General features: G+C 36.9%; 1 protein-coding gene across 3 annotated transcripts in view; it reads right to left on the bottom strand.

Annotated features, from left to right (window-relative positions):
• Positions 1 to 10,243, bottom strand: part of ATP10D (ATPase phospholipid transporting 10D (putative)) — a 123,817-nt gene extending 113,574 nt beyond the window's left edge. Inside the window, exons 1-2 of one of the 3 annotated variants that reach the window (XM_063705257.1) lie at positions 8,879 to 10,243; positions 7,899 to 8,078 (exon numbers count right to left, since the gene is read on the bottom strand). In XM_063705257.1, coding sequence (XP_063561327.1) covers positions 7,899 to 7,927 — 29 coding nt within the window. In that variant the 5' untranslated portion in view covers positions 7,928 to 8,078; positions 8,879 to 10,243. Of the gene's footprint in view, positions 1 to 7,898; positions 8,104 to 8,878 lie in introns of those variants that run through there. The other 2 variants (XM_063705259.1, XM_063705258.1) reach the window with 2 other exon arrangements.
• Positions 10,244 to 17,737: the final 7,494 nt, after the last annotated feature.

Genomic DNA, 17,737 nt, shown 5'->3' with positions numbered 1-17,737 from the left:
TTTTTCAGTGTTTTTATACTCTCCATTTTTTTTTTAACATTAACATACATACTTATTTTGGAATTAGAAAACAGATCTTCATTTTAATCAAAAAGTTAAATTTTGATGAAACTTCATATAATCATGAGGCCTATACACAGAACTTAATGTATTGCTTTTACATTTAAGATGTGGGAAAGAGGTGCATTCCTTTAAGTCTTTTTTTTTCTTTCCTTTTTTTTGTAAAGCACAACTTCATAAAATGCAAGCCAAGCGTGCTGCTTCAATACTGAAAATGAATGGTCACACATAAGGCCATGGGTAACATGTGTACATACTAATAATGCTATACTCAATATTAAACCAGAAATTATGTTTAACTTAGTATATAAGTTTCTTGACCTATAAGTTCAACATAGTTTAGTGTATAAGCTTCTTGATAAAGGCAAATATGTGTGTTCCTGCAAAGAAGCATTACATGTAATTATAAATGTTGCAAAGCTAATTAATTAAAGCATTCAGTTTTGGGGTTTTTGTTTTTTGTTTTTACCAAAAGATAATTACTAAAAGTTACCTTATAAATGTCTGGCTAAATTGCAATAAATAGCATACTTAAATGTCAATATAGTTTTGGGAGACTCTTCTTTCTGAAAATTAGCTGTGAAAACAGAATTTAAATGGTAGTCTGCGAAAGAAAGCTCAGATAATTGTTTCAATAAAACATTTTTACACCTATACTTATGTAGGGCATATAGAGTTTTTGATGTGAAAGTAATACAAAAATCTCAAAAATAAGTCAGTTATACTTTTCAAATATCACCTTCATTGCTCTTTAGAAAATTAAAGTCAGTGGGAAAATAAAAGTTTGTAGGTAAGAAAATTTTCAATTCCTAATTAAGAGCCTATTTCAAAATTCTTTCTGCTTATTTCTAATATCTTCATAACATGACCAATCTACAACATTCCAAAATGACCATATTCAACATCACATGGGCCCATTAAGATAAAGTGAGCTGGGATATAGAATTTCCAGCAATAAATGAGGTATTTAATCTAACTTTATTAGATCCAAAGTATATTAAAAGAATACAGCCTATGTTGTTTACAGATGCACTATGAAAATATTTTTATGCTTGGATTTTAATTTTACAGAGTTAATTAATTACAACTTTAATGGTCACAGTAGGCGTATCATTCCTTACCACTTCAAAAGCATGCAGGATCGCTAAGAAAACTTGATTCCCTAGGCACAAACTCTCTACTGAAAGTCATAAGATTCACATTTGCTTCTTTCAATCATTATCCCCAAATACAGCCAAGATCAAAGAACTGGGGGGAAAAAGTCTTACTCTTTTTCCCTTATGAAACATTTGCACAAAAGTTTAGTTTAATTCTGTTTTTTTAAAGGGAATCTGTTGCCAAGAAGCAAATAATAACAAAACCTATCCAGCACAAACCTTTAAGTGTTGAACATTGTGTTTCTGACTGTCGTTTTCAGTTTCATGTGTTAAATTAATGACTTTTGCAGCCAGCTTAGTAATAACACAGAGGTATCTGAAACAGCATACAGGAAAGTAAATGAAATCCCCTTTCCCAGAGACCTTTTAAGTCAGGTACCTACCTGTCAAAGCCCAGTGAATATACTGGGCTGCTCACCTGAGGATCTTACTCCAAGCCTGTGGTCTCCAGCTTTATCGCAGATCAGAATCACATAGAGAGCTTGTTAAAACACAGATTCTGCCCTCCCTGCTGCCCCCTCCCCAACCCAAGCACACAATCACACCAGTTTCTCTGATTCAGTAGCTCTGCAGTGGCCTGATAATTTGCATTCTAACAAGCTCAAGTGATACTGATGGGGCCTACTCTGGGGGCCACACTTTGAAAATCATAGACCTAGGCAGCTCAAATCTACTCTGGACTTATTTTTAATTAATGAATGCAGATGCTCATTCATAAACCCATGGTAAATGAAAATATCATAAGTCAAAAGTGCATGTCATACACTAACCTACTGAACATCACAGCTTAGCTGAGCTTACTTTAAATGTGCTCAGAACACTTATATTAGCATACAGTTGGACAAAGTCATCTAACACAAAGCCTACTTTATAATCAAGTGTTAAATATCTCATGTACTTTACCGAATACTATACTGGAAGCGAAAGACAGAATGGTTGTGTGGGAATTGAAGTATGGTTTCTACTAAATGTGTATCTCTTTTGCATCATCATAAACTGGAAAAATCATAAGTTGAACCATCATAAGTCAGGGACTGTGTATTTTCCCCATGAAGTCATTACCATTAAATATGATTTTTATGCAGCTAATCTTTCCCATACCAATGATGTATATATTATTGTTTAAATAATCAGTGAAACTACTTTTCTTATATACAAGAAATAGGGCAATTACTTTCTGTTTGGATAACTACAGAAGTTTTTAAAAAGCAAAGGAAAATAACATGCTTAAAAGAAAGATAAATGGTAAGAGATAAAAAGAATAATGAATAGGAAAGTAGAGTTATTTGTAGCTGAAATGGAAAGAATTTAGCCCCTGAAAAATTGTAAGATCAAAAGGTTATATCAATAGACTACATCAAAGGTTTTCTAAAGGTCTCCCACAGATTATTAGCTCAAGCTATACAGATGAGGCAAATAAGCACATTAGAGACTAAAATTCTGAATTATATTCTGTTATTTTCTTTAAAGAATATAGCATATTACTGGATATGTGATGAAGATAGATAGGTGGTAACATTAGTTATTTTGTTTAAACTATAAAAAGGAAAATTCAGTCTGATAGATGAAAGATTTAATTAATTTCAAAAATGTATTAAAGATTTGCTTTTGGAAGCTAGTGGATGAATTAATATTAATATAATTATTACATAGAGAAGCATTATTTCACAGTGGCTAAAAATTACTTCAGCACATGACTTAATGCAATGAAAGCATGGATTACACATGTCAATTACTTAAACTGTCTCAACACATATATTTAAACTGTACCTGAGGCCTATAAGTATTACTAAGAATAGTATATAAACACAAATAAGAGGCAGATCAAAACTACAAATGGTATTAAAAACAAGTTGATCTTCACTGGAATTATAAAATAGATTCATGATATATACCCGATCCCAATAATTTACTCAATGGTACCTACACATCACACTACATTTATTTTGAATAAGTACTGATAATATAATTAGCTATTTTCAAAACTGCAACAAATTGCTAATAGCAATTAGCAGAATGAACACAAGTTTGGCAAACAGATTCACAGTTGTCCCTTTACCACAAGCTTTTAGCCTTTCTGAGCATCAGTTTCCAAATCTGTAAAATGGAAATAATATCACCACCTCACACAATTTTGTAAAGAGATTTATTAAACAATGCACTGTGCCTAACACACTGAAGGTGCTCAGTAATTTCAATCTTTCAACTAATATTTTTGGCACTCCTACTATATGCCAGGCATTGTTATTGATACTGGAAATAAACCAGGGAACAAAACGGACAAAATTATCTGCCTTCTAGGAGTTTATTTTCTAAGGTACATTTATTTTACCTTCTCCTAGGCACGGTGCTGAGTGCTTTGGGAATGAATAAACTAGCCCCAGAACAGGTCAGGTATTTAGTTCAATAAAAAAGATAAAATTAGGATAATTGTGCAGTATATGAATTTAGGGAAACCAGAAAGTCTTATGAGAAAGCATGGTACGAGGTCAGAGGATAGAAAGGGAGAAGAGGAAAGGCTTCCCAGAAAAGAAGGTATTATAAGCGAGCCTGGTTTAGAATCCTGACAGAAGAGATTTATAGATTTTAGAAAAGGCAAGGAGGCAAGGAGGGTGGAGACTGTTTATTTAAGTAACAATGAGTAGTTCAATATGGCAGCAGTTTCAAGTACAAATTAAGAAGTGATGGGAAATTAAATGAAAATCTAGTTTGGGACCAAACTGAAGCCCTGACTTGCTAAGATGAAGAATATGGGAAATTGCCAAAGATATCTGAGAAGACTGTGATATGATACGGACATTTATAAGATTTATTTGCACTTCCTTTCGGCCAGAACCACCATCTTCCAGTAATTCGCCAAAATGACAAACACAAAGGGAAAGAGGAGGGGCACCCCATACATGTTCTCTAGGCCTTTTAGAAAACATGGAGTTGTTCCTTTGGCCACATACCTGTGAATCTATAAGAGATGCGATATTGGAGATTTCAAGGGAATGGGTACTGTTCAAAAAGGAATGCCCCACCAGTGTTACCATGGCAAAACTGGAAGAGTCTACAACGTTCCCCAGTGTGCTGTTGGCATTGTTGTAAACAAGTTAAGGGCAAGATTCTTGCCAAGAGAATTAATGTGCACATTGAGCACATTAAGCACTCTAATAGGCGAGATACCTTCCTGAAACGCATGAAGGAAAATGATCAGTAAAAGAAAAAAGCCAAAGAGAAAAGTACCTGGGTTCAACTGAAGCACCAGCCTGCTCCACCCAGAGAAGCACACTTTGTGAGAGCCAATGGGAAGGAACCTGAGCTGCTGGAACCTCTTCCCTATGAACACATGGCATCAGAGGTGTTAACAAAATAAATAAAAGACTTCTGACTGAAAAAAAAAAAAGATGTATTTGCAAGAAGTGTGAACAATACATTGAAATGAGGGAGAAAAGGAAGGACGACTCATCTGGAAAATCTGAATAATGTGCTTCACAAGACAGTTTGCCAATTACCTAACAAGGAGTAGGATCATTAGAGACTTCCTAAGGCATCTCTGAGCACACATCTGTGACAACAGCAATCCTACTGGCTGACAAGGGCAACACAACAATCTGGCATGAGCCACACTCTCGTGTTCTTCACTTGCCCTATACCACCCGTGCTGGCTCCACTCCTGTCCTCTGCCCGTTACCAATCCTACATCCTAATACTACATATCCACATATTCCTATCATCAACCCATCCATCCTGACCATGACCCAAATCAAGCAGGCAAAGAAGATGTGATAAATTAGGCATTTGGGACCACCATACTTCTTCTCATGCACTAGCCTGATTCAAATGAAGTAAGACAATCTGGGAGGAGAAAGCCAGTCTGGGACTCAAAGTAAAAATTACCTTTCAGAGTTTCCATATCCCATTGAAAGCATTTCACTTTTTTCTTAGTCCTTGGCTTAGGGATATTAAAAGTATAATAATGCTTCAGATTCAGGCAATTATTTTTCGACCTTGGCAAGGCAGAAATGTTGATTTCTAGCTAAAGGACATCACAGATAAATAGAATATTTGTGAAGAAAATATCTGAGGACATCTCTCTAGGAAAGAATTTAGTAAAGAAGAAGGGATGTTATAATTTAAAATGTTAACTAAAACCTTCTAACTATATTATTATAGTCTAATTAAGGGGAAATGAAAGTTTAAAAACACAAGCTAAGTAGTTATGAATCCTATAAATCGAAGAAAAAGATTTCACAACATTTTGAGACAGGTCAAAACTGATTTTCACTTTCCTTCTCATAACCAAGAAAATTATGATTTGTATTACCTAGCCTACCTAAAGAGTTAAAACCTTGTAAGTTTTACTAAGTGGAATGTAGTAGTACCCATCTTCCTCATTCAAAAAGGCCTTAAGCTGAATAAGCAGACTTTAGAAAAAGAAATTAAGGAGTATTTAATTAAAACCTATCAGCTGTAGGCCCTGGCAAATGAAATCAACAGGAAATTAAAGGGAAGTAAAGCTCAAATCTGTTCAACACTGCTTATTATTTTAGAAAATAGGTGGAGGCGAAACAGTGAATGTGAGCAGAATAGCTTTGTTTTGTGATTTCCCTTATAATCCAAATGTTCTCATCAGAGAAATAATTCAGAAATAATGATACCTAACAAAAAGTACACACAATAAGGGAGACGGGGGACTTTGTGAAAGAGGGGATATATAATATCATATATGTGCTCTTTATACTAGGACTAATTGCTTCATTAGGATAGTGACTTGTTTTCTCTGATAACAAATATAATTCACTGCAGAAATTTTAGAACTATATATTAACACCATGAGAAAAATACAAATCAACTATAATCCTACCACCCAAATGCAAATACTATTAATCTTCGGTTTATTCCCCACCAATAAATTGGGTTCAGTGCATAGGTTGATTTTTTTTCAAAACTAGGATATCATTTTGTAACTTGCTTTTATCCACTTCTCATACCATAAACATTTTTCCATATCATGAATATTTTCTCATATTACTGAATAATTTTCCCAACAAAATGATACATTTTGATTTGTTGTCCACGTTTGTTAATGTGATGTGTGAAAATGTGGTAATTTATCGCTATGCTGGGATTCTTTGATTATTGGGAGGTTAACATCCCCTCTACCCTAACCTTAGACAATTAAAATTTTTTGTCTTTTGCGAATTGCTCATTTATATCTATTTCTCATTGGGGATCATTTGTATAGCAGTATTCATCTGTCTCTGCCTTAGTCCATTTGGGCTGCTATACAAATTACCATAAACTAGGTGATTAAACAATCAAAAGTTATTTCCTAAAGTTCTAGAGGCTGGGAAATCCAAAATCAAGGTGCCAGCAGATACTGTGTCTGGTGAGAGCTCACTTTCTGATTCATAGGTGGCACCTTCTCACTGCATCCTCCCATGGTGGAAGGGGCAAGGCAGCTCTTTGTGGCCTCTTTTATGAGGGCACTAATCCCATTCATGAGGAATCCTTTCTCATAATCTAATCGTATTCCAAAGGCTGTACCTCCTACTACCCTCACACTGGGGATTGGGAATCAACATATGAATTCAGAAAGGGAGGGAACAAACATTTAAACCATAGCAATCTCGCACTGCTTTTATAATATCTTTTTAAAGGGAGCATGTAAAATACAGAGCTTACCATTTATCTTTTTTTTTTTTTTTGCTTATTATATTTCTCGGTGATATTTCTGAAAGTGGTATTTTGTCGTTATAAAAATAACAGTTGCTTTAAAAGATTTTGGAATATTAGGAAAAACATAAAAAAGAAAATCAAGCTGTAACTTTACCACCTACGAATACATTTTCTAGGGGGTGGGGGAAATATGATATTTTAATGGATATGCCTATTGATGCAAAAGAAACTTGTATGCAAACAGGAACTGCATTAATCTTTTTCAATCCTTATTAATTTAGGACATTGTCTTAGAGTAACAGCTTAATAAATATTTTTGATTAAATGAATTTTATATATTTATTTCAAAATTATATTTTACACATAAGATAATATATTAAATTTCACTTTTTTACGGAATACATTGCAAGTATATTTCCAAGTCATTAAATTTTTAAAAAACTTTTGTAACTGAGTTTTATCAATATAGATATATAAACTACACTAATTTATTTAAATATTTTGTTATTGGGGCTTTGTTTCCATTTTTTTGTATTACAGATAAGATGGTAATAAACATTTATAAATCTTCATATGCGATTCATATTATTTCCTTAGGCTATATTTTTAGACCCAAGATCACTTAGTCAAAGGCTATGAACATTCACAGGTTTGGTTTTGTTTTTGTAGAGATGGGAGCAAAATGGGACCAGGCAGGTATTTGAACCCTTGAGCTTAAGGGATCTTTCTGCCTCAGCCTCCCAAAGTGCTAGGATTACAAGCATGAGCCACTGTGCCTGGCCCAACATTCACAGGTTTTAATACATAATACCACGTAATTGCCTCAAATAGTTGTATTGATATACCTTTTATTGAGTAGCATTAAAAAAATTCCATTAAGGCCACAACTCTTTTACAAAACTAGCATCACTGTTAGTCCTTATTCTGCAAAGTGATAAAAAAGTATTGTTTCTATGGCTAAAATGATTTCTGAAATGAAATAAATTTATCTAAGAAAATATCGAAGGAATAACTGACCAGGAATAGCGATAGCATCCAGCACACATATATTTGTTCCTAGAGTTGATAAATCAATTCTCCTTTTCTTCAAGCACTATTAAATTTATATTTATCAATGCATTGTTCTGTGAGAATTCTCAAACAATCTTACTTGTAGCATTTTCTTTGATTCTTCTTCATTAGAAGAACTACTTCCAACTATATCAGACAATAAAGAAAACATGTAATGAAGGCTTGAATATGTGTACATTTTTTTAACCCTTAATTTAAAAAGTCAATTACAGGAAGCACATTTGTCTGACAGGTGAGTCACCTCTGTTCTATTATAAATTGTAATCATATTTGAGCATTTCCCTTCGTTTTACTGACAATAGCAAAACAAATGAGATCCTATTTTTTTTGGGGGGGTGAACGGAGTTTTGCTCTTGTTGCCCAGGCTGGAGTGCAATGGCCCGATCTCGACTCACAGCAACCTCCGCCTTCCGGGCTCAAGCAATTCTCCTGCCTCAGCCTCCCGAGTAGCTGGGATTACAGGCATGCACCACCACGCCCAGCCAATTGTATATTTTTAGTAGAGACGGGTTTCACCATGTTGGTCAGGCTGGTCTCGAACTCCTGACCTCAGGTGATCCGCCTGCCTCGGCCTCCCAAAGTGTTGGGATTACAGGCGTGAGCCACTGCGCCCGGCCCTATTCAATTCTATTTAGTCACTAAGTATGAAAAGTATTCAGGTTTTGCTAAGCCAGGGTCAAACACTCCCCCCATCCTAGTTTAGAGTGCTTAGATTTTCCCTCTTTTTCATGCAATTTAATGAACGTTAAATTAGCATGAAAATTAAATGTTATTTTTAAACTCCCTAAAACTTTAAAATGTTGCTAAGTTATTTTTCCAAATGCATAAAATGACCTCATTTTAATAAAAATAAACTATCTCAATGTATGTATATGATACGTATTTGTAGTGAGAATAGAAAACAGTCCAGAAGAAGCAGTTATTACTTTTTGAGGTGGATCGGAGTGGGAGGTTCTTGCTGCGGACACTGAATGAACTACTCCGTTGCAATGATTTTTGCTCTTCACAAGTCAGCAAGGGTTTTCGATGATGCTATTCTTCACAGAAATGTGACCTACATGATTTAAAGGCTGATAGAAGTAAATATTGGTGGATGAGGAGCCCCTGTCTTTGTTGATGCATCTTTCAAGGTTGATTTTGAGTTAGAGGTTTGCTCTGTCCATACAGACTTGTTTTTCTCCCTGCTTAGAACCAGCATGAAAAGAATGCAAGAAGAAACTTTGGTCTTATTCAGATCACATTTTAAAAACCTGAGCTAGCACGATAAGAGCAGTTAAAACATATTCTTTCTAAAGGCACAGGGTCCCAGACACCAAAATAACCATCCATTCCCTAACCAACTGATGTCTCTCTGCTGTACGTGGTAAATTAAAACTACATGTTTTATAACGTAAAATAAAGGGTGCCCCGAATAACAACTAGGTTCTTTAAAGTTAGGGTTTTGGGGGAAGCATGGGGGCTTCTTTGTAGCACTCCTTTGAAAACTATTTCTGAGAAAGCTCCAATACAAACATCTTTTTCTTCCTAAGGAATCAACCTTAGGGAATCAACCTTAAGGAATCAATCTGCTGGGCTAAATCTTCAACACCTTCCCTTTTCATCACCTTTGAGGCAGATAACCAAAATTTCTTTCAACTGCTTATTTCACAACGGGATGACAAAGGAGTGTGTGTGTGTGAATGCGTGTGTGTGCGTGCCCGTGTATGCCAGCGTGTACAAAGGTGTGTGTGTGAGAATGCGTGTATGTACGTGCCCGTGTGCGCCCGCGTGTGCACAGTTTACCTTTTTACAAAATCCAGCATTTAAAATAGATTTTTAAATTCCCCTTCAACAATCAAATGATTGAAAATGGTGTAATCATTTTATCTTTTGTTGTTTTTTTTTTTAAGTTCAGTAACAGCCCAGAACTGTAGTTTTGAGCCATGTCATCAAATCTAAACACGACTAGGGAAGTGGAGCGGGGAGAAACAGGAGAGAGAAACAGAAAGGAAAAGCGGGTGGGCGGTGAAGCAGAAGTCTGGGACAGTCAGAGGGATTCGCCGTCTCACTCTTACCAATTCCTCCCTCGGCACACATCACAGCATGTTGGTCACGAGTCGCAAGGTACAAGAAAAGACCTAAGCACAAATTCGAAGAGTGAAAGCGGGTTGTGCTTCCACGCCAGCCATTTGCCTTCCGGGAAAAAAAAAAAATCACTTAGACATCTCCCAAACTCATCTGCGGGAGCCAGCGCCGGAGCCTGTGCTGAGCTCGCAACCTACTTCTCCCTCCGCTCCTCCTCCCGTCTCCGCCAGGCTGCAGAGCAGCCCGAGCTGCAGTGCACCGCCAATCGCCCACCGCCCCGCCCTCCGTGACGTAGCAGCGGCAGGGCCTGGCAACTGCCGGGCTCCCAGCTCCAGCTGTATGACCGAGCTGCCCTTCTGCCCAGCGCAGATGCCCCAGTGACCCAGAGCCCTTACAATCTCACCTCTGACTTTCACCTCCCAAGTACAGGTTGCTCGCGGTTGACGGTTTGGTTCATTGTTTTGCTGCAATTCTAACAATTCACTGCTTTAGCTAAACGTGGAACACTGGACAATTATTTTTTGGAGGGTAAAAGAGATCAAATCTAAAAATGTCGCGCCACTGCATTCCAGCCTGGGCGACAGAGTGAGACCCTACCACAAAATAAATAAATAAATAATATGTAATGTTACTGTTTTTATGACTAGAAAAGAAATAAGGAAAAATATTACAATTCTGATTTGGTCGTTTTCCTCACACCTTGCCCTTCCGTTCCCTTACTCAGGATAATGTGGCTTTGTCCATACACCTGCCAAGGTCCGTTTGCTTAAAATTCACAACTTTTTTTTAAACTTCTAAATAAGTTTCAACAACCTGTCTGGTTTCTCAAAATGTCTAATATGGAAAGAGGAAAAGCCATTTAGTGAAGGCCGAACCAATAACTCAGAACAAAACCTAATAATCCTGGCTGCCTGTTTTATCCCATTGAAACAAATATAAAAAGTGGGGCCAAACTCTCCACAGCTCTCCTATATTGTGCCTCTCTCTTCCATTCTCTCAAGTGTTTCTCAGATGTGCAACAAGAGTGAAGAAAACTAAATAAGCATGCAAATGTTTGACTATTAGTAAAGAGCTCACCAGTACAGACACAGGGAGCTGGTTGGTCGGCTTGAAAATTCTCTCAGACCAACAGAAGCCAAACAAGTTTCTGCACCCACTGAGAACGTGCTTCTGCCAGACGAGGAGAAACAAGTTCTGGGTGTGGCTTCCTGTGATGCTCCATTAGGGAAGCCTCCATCTGCAGGTAAGGACAAATCTCTAGAACTTAGTCAAACTTAATCCCCAGAATTAACCCAGCCTAGTAGAACACACTGTCATTTACATGGCCTCTGAAATTCCTGGCCCTAGTAGCACTTTTTGCAGTCATATGACTGTCTCTAACATCCTTTAAGATGAAACACATTTCCTATCTGAGAGTCAACCTTACAGAGGAGACTTAAAACTGTAGCTGGGCCCCCCTGAGCTCTCCCAATCAAACACTGGTGTTGTTACCTCAGCAGAGGGCCTTCCTGGGAACGTACATACCAGGACAATTCAGGCATGTAGCCTGTTTGCATTGCTTAAATCAGTGGTTCTAACTAGCTACACATCAGAGTGAACCGGGGAGCTTGATGCCAAGGCCCCACCCAGGCCAATTAAACCAGAATCTCTGGGGTGGCGCTCTGGCAGTGTCTTTTTTTCAAGCTCCTCTAGAAATTCTAATGTGCACAAGGGTTGAGAATCACTGACTAAGATTTGAATTATTGTCTTAGAAGAAAATCTATTATATTTAAGTCTAAAGAGCATAGTAGTAAAATAATGGAAAACATTATGTAATACAACTTAGCCTTATACATATTCTTTATATATTTGTTTATTTTAATATAAATATAAAAACATGTGAAGATACACCTCAAAATTGTTTACTCAGGGAAGGATAGTGAGGGGAGATTACTAGCTTTCTATTTGTGTCTGTCATTTGAATGAAATTTGTATCATTTTGATAATTTAAATATTTCTAATCAAATTTTTAAAAATCAATACTCATAAATACCATGAAGGTCATTGGAATAACCACTATTAAGGTGGGTTTCTGTCAATTTATTAGGTTTTGTTGTGTTTGGTGTTTTCTTTTTGCAGTGCTTCTGTAATATCCAATTTTCTCCTCAGAGTGATTCCTATTTTGAAAAAGACAAAATACGATTCTTAATTTAAGACATTAGCTACTTTAAATCTATACAGTAATTTTTAATTTAAAAGGTACTTTCTTGTAATTTCAGAAAGGTATTCTTTTTTGCACTTCTCAGGAAGTTTTTTAAAAAACCAATATTTCAACTATATAATATAGAAGTGAGGGAACTTCATCTTTTCCAGCTAGAAAATTATTTGGACTCTCAACACTAATAACTCTCAATACTTCATAATTAATTGTCAATGCAAAATATATGGCACAGTAGTCAAATGCCTAGGTTTGACCTGGTTTTAAATCTTGGCTCTGCAAATTTTTAGATATGTGATCTTGGGTACCAACACTAAGCTCTGTAGGTAAAATGGATCTAATAATATCTTCCTCTGTGTTATTAAGACTATATGAAGTTAGGTAGCTGAAGTGCTTATCACTGTGTAAAACACTTAATAGGTGCTTAATAAATGATAATTATCAATTTACTAACTTCTATTTTTCCCTTTCTTAAACATACTCAAGGATTAGTATGGCACCAGAAGACAGAGTTATCAGAAAACATTTTTCTAAAACAGTAAACAGGGTTCTTCCTAGAACCTATTACATTTGTTATACAGTTATATGTAAAAGAGAGACATATTCATTATTTCGGGCTACTGCTTTAACATGTAACGTGTAAAGCAGCGTGGTTTACTTTTGTTTACCTCAAAATATTTCGCGTTTCCTAAAGTGGCACACAGGCTGATTTCTTATGATTCATAATCAACCACTGCTTTTTCTTTGTACTTGTTATGAGTCGAGCACAGATTAGGACATTTCCCACGATCAGTTTTCTGACTGACTTTTGGAGAAGGAGAAGGAGGAGGAGGAGAAGAAGAAGAAGAAGAAGAAGAGGAAGAGGAAGAGGAAGAAGAAGAAGAAGATCAATGCTGCAGGCAATTAAACTTGTCCCTTGTAGATGAGCCCTGATTTTCACAACATAGTCACAGGATTTTATCTCTTTTTTTCTTTCCTCAATATTCATTGAGTGCTAGTGAACCATTTCTGTTAGATACTGTACTAAGAAGTTTACAGCTATGACTTCGTGTATTCCTCTTATCATCCCTATGAGGTCATTCTTCATTTAGAGATGAGACATCTGAGGCACAAAGAGTTAGAGCAACTTATCCAAGATGGCAAGACAGCAGGTGAAAGAGCTGGCTTGAGAACACACATTCTTAACGGAGCTCTCTACTGTGGGCTAAGCAGCACAGCTTTCAATAAATTAGGGAAGTGAATAGTAAATGATTTTTGTTGGGATAGGGTAAAACCATGCTATGACTATAACTGCCTTGTTGACAGTAGAAATTCTTTATTTCTAGAAACAACAAGAATATCTACATTATTATTACTAGTTGTAAACACAGATCTTAATTTTATGTGTGCGTTTTTTTTTTAAAGAGGAAATACATTTCCTTCCCTTTGTATCAGGTGAGTCCCTTTCGTCCATAGGAGAACAAATTGGCTTTTAACCTTGTAAAAACCTTTAACATGCAATGATTACACAGGATATCAGAAAGGGAAACTCCAGATTAGCAGAGATCCAGGCTGGCCCCGGAGTTCTGGATAAGTTCGTCAACCATTTATTGATTCTGTTTATAATATCAAGAACACTGGTAATAGGACAGTAGCACAATTCCTTGTATGAAATGATGGCCCTTTAGTCTAGGAAAGATAATTAGTTTCTTATTTAGACAAAGATAGGTACCAGAGCTTTTTCTGAATAAATGTAGTTAAGAAAAAGAAGTATACATTTCTCTGGATAATGTGTATTTCCCCTAGTGACCAGAGAAGGCAGGAGTTTGGAAACTTTGGAGAGGTGAAAGGATGGGAGATAGTTCTACCTAGAGATAAGATGGAATTCAGCTTCTAAGGAATGATATGTAATCTTGCACCAAATGTGGAATAAGACCCATGACCAATTCCCTGAATAGGTATTGGCTGAGTGACTTTCAGAAAGTAATATCTTAAAAGTTTCACTTTTAAGCTATTTTCTCTTTCTATGGTGCTGTATTCCTCACAAATCAGAGCTCAGGCAACAGGCTATGGTTACAGTGCAAGATAACACTATCGGCCTCTGCGACAGCTGCATGGGACCTGGGGTGTCTGGAGCCCACCACGGATAAGAAACGCATGGATCTGATGAAGAAGCCTGTGTTCCAGGCTCTCGAAGAGCACAACAAGTGGCCGAGAGAATGTTCGGTGGGGTTGGCGAGGAGACTGGGCCAGCACAGCTCTAGACACCCCAGGTTCCATGCAGCTGTCTTAATTTTCACATATCTTTATTCTTTATTTTCACAGTATGTTCTGCAAATAAAAGCTTGGCATGAAAAACTGAACTGGATTCAAAATCCATTCACATTATCACAAGGAATTCCAGTATTACATTACCCAGTAAAATATTAGTTGGAATATTGTGACTGCCAATATTCAACCAGTTTTGACATAAAAATGATAGCTTTATGTGGTTCAACTAATAAAAGAAAGGACTATTAGCATCTTTAGGTATAATGTCAATTATTGCACAGTCTGGTATGGTTGCAAAAGTCATTCATAAGCTTTTGTCACATATTTGAGTGAACATAATTTCTCATTGATAGTAACTGTCAAGAATTTGAATGAATCATTATAAAGTATCAAAAATTGTAACTAGCTGTTTTAAGCATAAAACCTCATATAAAAATGCACCCAAAAAGAAGCTAGACACAAAAGTCTACATATTGTTTGATTCCATTTCTATGAAATTCCCAGAATAGATAAAGCCATAGAGATAGAAAGTAGAGTAGTAGTTGCCAGGAGCTGGGGGAAGAGAGGAATGGAGCATGACTGCGAAGGGGTACAGGGTTTCTATTTGGTGTGATGAAAATGTTCTGAAATTAAACCACTTAAAAGGGGTGATTTTTATGGTATGTAAGTTATATCTCAATTAGAAAATATATAAGAAAAAATGTTCACTGAAGCAAGCAAAAGATAAGAATTTTTAAATGTTTTATGAGGATATTGTATATGAACTCAAAGTTTAATATTTTTCTCAATACTTCGAATTTTAGTTTTTAACAATTCTGTAATACAAGGAAAACACAATGAAACTTTATATCAAGCCCCATAGAGATCAGTTTACTTCATGAGGCTGTACAGGTATCATCATTTTTCATGAGTGCTAGCACATGAAAAAGTACTAAAATCTCTGTGCTGTATTATCCTCCAACCTGTAATGAAGTCTGCTCTGACCACTGCCCCTATCAATTGGGTTGGGAAAGTTGGGAAGGAATGTCTGCCTGAGAGGAAGAGGCCAGAGAAAAGATGGCAAACTTGGAGGCTATATGACCAGTTAGGATTAAAAATTCATGGGAAGGTCGGGCGCGGTAGTTCACACCTGTAATCCTAGCACTTTGAGAGGCTGAGGCGAGCAGATCACTTGAGGTCAGGAGTTCGAAACCAGCCTGGTCAACATGGCGAAACCCTGTCTCTACTAAAAATACAAAAAAATTAGCCATGTATGGTGGTGGGCACCTGTAATCCCAGCTACTTGGGAGGCCGAGGCAGGAGAATTGCTTGAATCCGGGAGGCGGAGGTTGCGGCGAGCCGAGATTGCGACACTCCAGCCTGGGCGACAGAGCAAGACTCCGTCTCAAAAAAAAAAACCAAAACAACAACAACAACAACAACAACAACAACAAAAATTCACAAGAAGCACAAATTCTGGCTAGGAAATGATTAACCCCTCCTTTCTCTGTGAATCTTGTAATCAGGAGGAAGTTCTAGCTATTTTATTTGAATTTTGAGGGATAAAGCGACCTTAGAAGGCAGAAAGAATTTGAAATATGTGGATTAAAAATCAATTCTACAATCACTAGAAAAAGTTGGACCAAAATGAATTAAGTCTTCAGTTTCAACCCCTCTGTACCCAGAACTTTGTATATTTTGTTCATTCACTTATTCATTGAACAAATATTAATAGAGCACTGAATATGTGGCAGGCACCATTTCGGGTGCAGGGAATATACAAAACAAACAAAAAGCCTTGCCCCTTATTGGATGGATGTAAAATATTTAATATAACAAATGGCAATGTGTGCTATGAAGAGCACTGCAAGGTGAGGAGGAGAGAGAGTGCCAGAGTAGGGGAGAGGGATAGCTTTTGATTTGGGGAAGGTCTTACCAAGAATGTGACATTTAAGCAAAGATCTGAAGTAGGTGAGCGAGAGAGCCATAAGGGTGTCTGGGGATGGAGCATTTCAGGGAAAGAGAACATGCAGTGCCTTGAGGCAAGGGTGTGCCAGCTATGCTGGAGAGGCAGTAAAGCACTGGCGTGCCCAGGGCACTGTGATGGGGGTACAATGTGGAGGTGTCAGTGGGAAGTAGTAAAAGTGACATCAGAGCCATAAAGTCATGGAAGACTTTGGATGTTACCCTGTGTATACTGCAAATATGTAGATAGGTTTTGAGTAGAGGACTGATACCGTCTGGCCTATGTTCCAACAGGATCCCTCTAGCTTTTTTTGTTGCAAATAAACTATAGGGAGCATGGTTGATGCTGGGAGACTAGTCAAGAGGTGATTTTAACAATCCCGGGGAGAGGCGATTTTGGCCTAGGTTAGAATTGTAACTGTGAGGGTGGTGGTCAGCTTCTGGATATATTTTGAAGGTAGAGCTAATAGGATTGTTTGTAAATTGTGTGTGAGTTATAAGAGAAAGAAAGGAATCAGGGATAATTCCAAGGTTTGGGGTGGAACAACTGGAAGACAGAAGTTTTTTAATTGTCCTGGTTATTGCTTACTTGCAGAATAATTTATTGCTAACATTCCCTGGATCTGACCCTGATGGGGATAGTAAAGAGTATGTGTGTGTCGGGGTGGTAAGGTTTTTTATTTTGTTTTCATAAGTGCCTCAGTATCTGATAATTGGCCACTTGGAATCAACAGTTATGAAGCATGATATTCCTTTAAGGAGAAGTCTAGCTGGGCACTTTGATCCCCTGATAGTATTACTGCTAAAAGCCAATTATATAGCAATACATTTTTTCTTTACTTATTTGTTTCCCATTTAGATACATTTTTTGAAATATTTCACTCTTCAGTTCAGTATCTTTAACAGAATCTTGCAAAAATTTCAAAAGAGAAACTAATGATTTCAAAGTTCAAAGTGAAGTTTCAGAGGGGCTAGCAGAAGTTTTATATAGGATTTGTCATTTCAGTGGGCCTTAAAATGTGAGCAAGAATATCCTGATGGAGAAATCGAGGAAAAGCTTCTGGCTAAAAACAAGAAACAAGAAGAAAAACACAAAGATGTTAGAGTATATGGCATATCTGGGAATTTTAAAAATATTTATGTGGCCAGAATATTGTAGAGAAGGAAAGAACGAAAATTAAGGCTCCACTGTGAAGGTTTTCAAGAAGGAGAGTTGTGGTCCGACCGGGGCTGTAATAAAGTAACCTAAAATAATGGGTAGTGCGGCACTGCAGTGTGAGTGAAATGAAACGAAGGCCTGAAACAAGAAACTGGCAGTGAGTGTGGAAAG

This window comes from Gorilla gorilla, chromosome 3, assembly GCF_029281585.2.
Source record: "Gorilla gorilla gorilla isolate KB3781 chromosome 3, NHGRI_mGorGor1-v2.1_pri, whole genome shotgun sequence".
Lineage (NCBI taxonomy): Eukaryota > Metazoa > Chordata > Mammalia > Primates > Hominidae > Gorilla > Gorilla gorilla.
Note: the sequence above shows the minus strand (reverse complement) of the source record. Positions and strands in the feature narration are given on the sequence as shown.